The sequence below is a fragment of the Rhinopithecus bieti genome, unplaced genomic scaffold, assembly GCF_001698545.2.
Source record: "Rhinopithecus bieti isolate Rb0 unplaced genomic scaffold, ASM169854v2 scaffold_12070, whole genome shotgun sequence".
Taxonomy (NCBI): domain Eukaryota; kingdom Metazoa; phylum Chordata; class Mammalia; order Primates; family Cercopithecidae; genus Rhinopithecus; species Rhinopithecus bieti.
Genome location: NW_016807449.1, coordinates 1,538,594 through 1,545,441, shown reverse-complemented (window position 1 = coordinate 1,545,441; position 6,848 = coordinate 1,538,594). Strand labels below are relative to the sequence as shown.

General features: G+C 52.9%; 1 protein-coding gene across 4 annotated transcripts in view; it reads left to right on the top strand.

The window, feature by feature from the left end:
• MYH14 (myosin heavy chain 14) overlaps nucleotides 1-6,848 on the top strand; it is a 94,628-nt gene that overhangs the window by 28,752 nt on the left and 59,028 nt on the right. For all 4 annotated transcript variants that reach the window (XM_017882099.1, XM_017882097.1, XM_017882098.1 and 1 more), the window contains 5 exons: nucleotides 929-1,047; nucleotides 3,078-3,230; nucleotides 3,570-3,743; nucleotides 4,098-4,271; nucleotides 6,104-6,218. In XM_017882099.1, the coding sequence (XP_017737588.1) occupies nucleotides 929-1,047; nucleotides 3,078-3,230; nucleotides 3,570-3,743; nucleotides 4,098-4,271; nucleotides 6,104-6,218 (735 nt within the window). The remainder of the gene's footprint in view (nucleotides 1-928; nucleotides 1,048-3,077; nucleotides 3,231-3,569; nucleotides 3,744-4,097; nucleotides 4,272-6,103; nucleotides 6,219-6,848) is intronic.

Here is a 6,848-nt window from a genome sequence, read left to right as displayed (position 1 = left end):
TCCCTCCCTCCCTTCCTCCCTTCCTTCCTTCCTTCCTTCCTTCTTTCCTTCTTTCCTTCTTTCCTTCTTTCCTTCCATCTTTCCTCTTTTAGATGAAGTCTTGCCCAGGCTGGAGTGCAGTGGCACCATCTCAGCTCACTGTAACCTCCACCTCCCATGTTCAAGCAATTCTCCCTGCCTCAGCCTCCCGAGTATCTGGGATTACAGGCACACGCCACCATGTCAGGCTAATTTTTGTATTTTTAGTACAGACGGGGTTTCACCATGTTGGCCAGGTTGGTCTCAAACTCCTGACCTCAGGTGATCTGCCTGCCTTGGCCTCCCAAAGGGCCTCCCTGGGATTACAGGCAGGAGCCACCGTGCCCGCCTCCAGTGTAGCTTTTAGTGACTGCAGAACATTCTTTCAAATCGGCCAGGCACCTGTAATCCCAGCTGCTCAGGAGCTGAGGCAGGAGAATCACTTGAACCAGGGAGGCTGAGGTTGTAGTGAGCTGAGATTGCATCACTGCACTCCAGCCTGGGTGATGAGAGCCAAACTCTGTCTCGAAAACAAAACAAAACAACAACAACAAAAAACACATTCAGAATATTCTTTCAAATGGATGAAGCCCGACCCATCTAACCAACGCCCGCTTCTTGGGCCCCCAGGTTGTTTCCTGGTTTTCTCCGGTTAGAAACAACACTGCTCTGAACATCCTCATGGTGCGGTCTTTGCTTACGTGCGGGTTATTTTGCCAGTTCTGGTTCCTGGAAAGAGAACAGTTGGGCAGAGAACGTACACACTTTTGGGACTCGTAATGCCTCTCCTGGGAAAGGCGGGGCCCGTCTTCTGCTCCCCCGACAGTGTGGGGAACGGTGCACTCTCCCTTGCTGGGCAGCAAGCGCCTCTTCCCAGTGCTGATTGGGTCTTGGTGCCTCTCGCCCTCAGCTGCACAGAAGCTCTGCCGCCTCTTGGGACTGGGGGTGACGGATTTCTCCCGAGCCTTGCTCACGCCTCGCATCAAAGTTGGCCGAGACTACGTGCAGAAAGCCCAGACTAAGGAACAGGTAGGCAGGACTGGCGGTGGGCAGGCACAGGAAGAGCCAGGCATCCTGGCCCTGGGTCTTTAAACAGTGTATGCCGTTTTTCCCACCACGCAACAGACTTTTGCTGAGTGCCCGCTCCGTTACCGATCCTGGTCTAGGTGCCAGGAATAAAAGCAGTCATCAAGACAAGTACCAGGCCCTCAGGGACCTCAAGTTATAGTAAAGGAAATGGATAATAAAAGTTACACAGGATGTGGCTGGGAGTGGTGGCTCACGCCTATAATCCCAGCACTGTGGGAGGCCAAGGTGGGAGGATTGCTTGAGCCCGGGAGTTTGACACTGCAGTGAGCCCTGATTGCACCACTGCACTCCAGCCTGGGTGACAGAGTGAGACTCTGTCTCTAAAAAAAATTAAGTTAAAAAATTTAACAATAATTAAAAAAAAAACAGGATATAAATGCAACATGGTATCCTAGAAAAACAAAAGCTCAGGACGTTTTAGATGGTGAGAGCACCTATGAAGGGGAGGTGTGGTTGGTCAGGAAAGTCCTCTCTCAGGACGCTCTAAGGACATAACATTCGAGGGGAGACCTAGATGGTTTGAGGCAGACGGAACCGCAAGTGTAAAGGCCCTGGGGGTGGAGCAGGCTTGGGGAGTTGGGAGCACTAAGCGGGTCAGTGAGGCTGGGTGTGGTGGCTCACGCCTGTAATCCCAGCACTTTGGGAGGCCAAAGAGGACAGATTGAGCTCAGGACAGATTGAGTTCAAGACCAGCCTGGACAACATGGTGAAACTCCATCTCTACTAAAATACAAAAATTAGCTGGGCGTGTGGCACATGTGCCTGTAGTCCCAGCCACTCGAGAGGCTGAGACATGAGAATCACTTGAACCTAGGAGGCAGAGGTTGCAGTGAGCTGAGATCACGCCACTACACTCCAGCCTGGGCGACAGAGCGAGACTCTCAAAAAAAAAAAGAGAAGGAAGGAAGGAAAGAGGGAAGGAAGGAAGGAAGGAAAGAGGGAAGGAAGGAAGGAGGGAAGGAAGGAAGAGAGAGAGAGAAAGGAAAGAAAGAAAGAGAAAGAAAAGAAAGGAAAGAAAAAGAAAGGAAAGAAAGAAAGGAAGGAAGAAAGAAAAGAAAAAAAAGAAAATTGAAGGAGGTCAGGTCAGTGAGGCTAAAGAGGAAGGGAGAGAGGGTGGGTGAATCCACAGTCAGAAATATCAGCAAGGGGCAGATCATGCAAGGTCTTAGGGGCCACAGTAAGGAGGTGAGTTTTATTGAAAGTACATAGGAGGCCAGTGAGGTTTTAAGCCAGGGAGTGGCTTAATTCAGTTTGTCTTTCACAGAAAAATCCCCTTGGCTGCTGCATGGAGAATTGGGTTCAGGGATGCAGGTAGAGGCGGGGAGACTTAAGGAGGCTGCAGCCAGAGTCTTGGCAATCATGGGAGCTCACACCAGGGTGGTGGCAGGGAGGGTGGAGTGGAGCGACCACAGGCCAGGGAGGGTTTCGGAATCCAGCTTTTGGGCAGAGGCCTCTGCTGGCCCTAGGCTGGGCAGTGAGGTGCCCGGATGAAGTAGATGCTGTGGGGGACAAGAGGAGTTTGGGAGCCACACTGACCCTGGTTCAAGCTCAGCTGGGGTACTGTTGTTAGTTCCCATTTTACAGAGGAGAAAACTGAGGCACAGAGAGATTTATTCACATGCCTGAGGTCACACAGCCCCCAAGTGTTCGAACCCCAAGGATTCGAACCCAGGTTGTCCGGCTCCAGAGTCCACGCTCTTAACCGCTGTGCGGTAGAAACTGGTTTGAGGGGTGAGGGGAGGATTCAAGGGCTAACATACCCGAGCCCGTCACATAGTACCTGACGCACAGTCGGACTTCAGGAACGTCTGCCTGTTGTTCATGGCATTGTTCTTGATGGTATATCTGGTCAAGGAGCTGGGAGGTGACCTTAAGGGGGATGAGCTGGGGGCCCTTCCCCGGTCCACCTCTGACGTCTTTCAGTCTGCTGATGTGCAGGCTGCGTCCTTACCACGAGCCCTGCCCCACAGGCTGACTTCGCGCTGGAGGCCCTGGCCAAGGCCACCTATGAGCGCCTCTTCCGCTGGCTGGTTCTGCGCCTCAACCGGGCCTTGGACCGCAGCCCCCGCCAAGGCGCCTCCTTCCTGGGCATCCTGGACATCGCGGGTTTTGAGATCTTCCAGGTCCGCCCTCGTGCTGGGAGGGGGATGCCGACTTCCTCACTCCGGTCCTGGTCCTTTCTGAAGTCCTGGGTCTCTCCCCTTCTCCCTGGTCTCTGTCCCCCACTCTCTCTCTAAGTCTCTGTTCCCCCCTCTCTCTGGTCTCTGTTCCTCTCTCTCTGGGTCTCTGTCCCCACCTCTCTCTGGTCTCTGTCCCCCGTCTCTGGGTCTCTGCCCCCCTCTCTCTCTGGGTCTCTGTCCCCCTCTCTCTGGGTCTCTCTCCCGTCTCTGGGTCTCTGTCCCTTGTCTCTGGGTCTCTGTCCCTCTCCATCCTCCCAGCTCATGTGTCCTGCGTCCCTGCAGCTGAACTCCTTCGAGCAGCTCTGCATCAACTACACCAACGAGAAGCTGCAGCAGCTCTTCAACCACACCATGTTCGTGCTGGAGCAGGAGGAGTACCAGCGTGAGGGGATCCCCTGGACCTTCCTCGACTTTGGCCTCGACCTGCAGCCCTGCATCGACCTCATCGAGCGGCCGGTGAGCCCCGGGCCCCTTCCCAGCCCACACAGGGTTCAGCTCCGTCTCTCCCAGCATCTGCGTGACCATGGTCTAGCTCCTCCTCTGCTGGGCCTCAGGATGCCCATGGGTTCTGTGAGGAAGGTGACAGCACCTGCTTCCTTGATCTTTGTGACCATAGGTGATTAGAGCCCAGAACGTGCCGGCCACAGGGCCTCGCTCGAATCATTCGGTTAATCAGGGCTCTCCTGTAACTGTCATTCTCACATTTGTTTTTATGTCCAAGTGTGACTTCTAAGAGCTAAAATTCAGCAGCCACCTGAGTGTTCAATATTTGGGGATCTGACTTACTCTCCCCCTGCTGTCGATGGCCAGGCCAACCCCCCTGGACTCCTGGCCCTGCTGGACGAGGAGTGCTGGTTCCCAAAGGCCACAGACAAGTCGTTTGTGGAGAAGGTAGCCCAGGAACAGGGTGGCCACCCCAAGTTCCAGCGGCCGAGGCAACTGCGGGATCAGGCCGACTTCAGTGTTCTGCACTATGCGGGCAAGGTAGGGGCTGGGGCCAGCCTTGGGGCATGTGAGTGGGAGTGGCGATCGAGAGGTCTCCACTGGCTACAGATAGGGGGAGGGTCTAGAGGGAAAACTGGGTCCTCCTGAGGTCCAGACAAACAGAGCAGGGGCTAGGAGAGCCCAGGGAGAAGCAAGGACTCTGTCAGATGGGATCACCAGAAACTTCCTCAAAGAGGTGATATTTGCAGTGGGTTTTGAGGGATGGGTAGGAGTTCATCAGGAGGCGATCTATGTGCATTTTATCCACTTATTCAGCAGACGTGTGTGGGCTGCCATTTGTGTGCCCAGCTCGGTGCCGAGCAAAGCTGGATACACAGATCAAACATGGTTTCTCTCCTCACAAAGATCCCTATCTGGGAGGGAGGCAAATACAGACCATCAGGATATAAGGTCAATAGGTGTTTGAATGGAGGCAGCTGAGGGTAGTGTCAGAGCCCAGAAGAGAAATACCTGAAAAAGCTTCACAGAAGAGAATCTGCTCAATCTCAAATCTCAGCCAAGAGCCAGCAAACATTTTCTGTAAAGGGTCCGATAGTAAATAGTTTCAGCTTTGTGGGCCAGATGGTCTCTGTCACACAATTCTGCTGTGGTCACACAAAAAGAACCACAGATAATACATAAGTATCTTCAAGCCCCCAAGGAAAAGAAAGGAAAACAGATTGAGATACAGTCTGGAGGGCTTTCCTGCCCCCCAAAAGGCCCCCAGGAGTTTGACTATGAAGACATAAATGAAGGTTCTATTCCAATAAAACTTTTTTTTTTTTTTGAGACAAAGAGTTTCCCTCTGTTGCCCAGGCTGGAGTGCAGTGGCGCAATCTCGGCTCACTGCAACCTCCACCTACCAGGTTCAAGCAATTCTTCTGCCTCAGCCTGCCCAGTAGCTGGGATTACAGGCGCCTGCCACCACGCCTGGCTAATTTTTGTATTTTTAGTAGAGACAAGGTTTCACCATGTTGGCCAGGCTGCTCTCGAACTCCTAACCTTAGTTGATCCACCCGCGTAGGCCTCCCAAAGTGCTGGGATTACAGGTGTGAGCCACTGTGCCCGGCCGGTTCCAATAAAAGTATTTGCAAAAAGAGGTGGCAGGCGGGACTTCCCCTGTGAGCCATAGTTTACTGATCCCCAGTTTTGATGATGTGAACCAGGCAGCCCCAGAGGATGGGTGAAGGGTGGGAAGGGCTGTCCAGGCAGAGGGAACAGCATAGACAATGGCTAGGAGGCAGGAGATTCCACGTGTTCTGTGTGTAGCCCTCAGTTTCTTCCCCAGACATACTCCAGAACTCCCCTTGTACCCAGCCCTCTGCTAGGCCGTGAGTCAGATCTGGGCCCTGCCCTTGGGGGGCCACTGTCTGGTGGGGGGGCACATATGCAGAGAATTGTAGTGGCCAAGATCGTGACTCTATGGAGCCCCAACGCAAAGCCTGAGTACCCAGAAGGAGCCAGTCATGTGAAATCCAGAGACAGAACCCCAGGTGGCAGGAACCGCAGGGGTAAAACCCCGAGGTGGGAGTAAGCTCACGTGTTTAAGGAGCAGTGCAGAGGCCAGGGTGGCTGGAGAGGAACAAGGAAGAAAGTGGTGGCGGTGGAGGTCACAGAGGTCTCTGTGGGAGGGGGCATAGAGAGGAAGGAGAGAGAGGGGGCCATGCCAGTGGGGTGCAGTTCAGAATATGGACACAAGGTGGCACCAGTGCTCTCTTGTCCATGGTGAGCTCCAGACCTGGGAGTCTCAGAGCTTCTGGAAGTCTCCTTAGGAAATCCAGAGAATGTCTGAGCCTGCAAGTCATTGCCCTCCTCTACCTGACTTCATTCAGGTTGACTACAAGGCCAACGAGTGGCTGATGAAAAACATGGACCCTCTGAATGACAATGTTGCAGCCCTGCTTCACCAGAGCACAGACCGGCTGACGGCAGAGATCTGGAAAGATGGTGAGGACCTGCTTCCCCAGCTCCGGCCCTGGGGGTCTGTGCAGCCATTCTCCCAACCCATAGTGTGAGCACTTTTGTTTCAGAGGCTGAGGTCTGAACCTGAGTTTTCTGCTTAGACCCAGAACAGCCCGTGACACAAATAGTATTTCAAATCAGTGATGGATGGATCCATAGATTAATTGATTGATTTGATTGATAAGCCAGCATCCTTCTCAAAGATAAAACACTCCCCCTTAATCAGAAACAAGACAAAGATACCCACTAACACTGCTGTTAAACATCGCTTTTTTTTTTTTTTTTTTAGCAATATTAGCCTATGCAATCAGACCAGAAAAAAATATGAATGTCAAAAAGGAAGAGGTAAACTTATTATTTGTAGATGGCCTGTGTTCTCTAAAAAATTAAGAGATTTGGCCAGGCATGGTGGCTCACGCCTGTAATCCCAGCACTTTGGGAGGCCAAGGTGGGCGGATCACTTGAGGTCAGGAGTTCAAGACCAGCCTGGCCAACATGGTGAAACCCCATCTCTACTAAAAATACAAAAATTAGCCAGGTGTGGTGGCACATGCCTGTAGTCCCAGCTACTTGGGAGGCTGAGGCAGGAGAATCACTTGAACCCGGGAGGTGGAG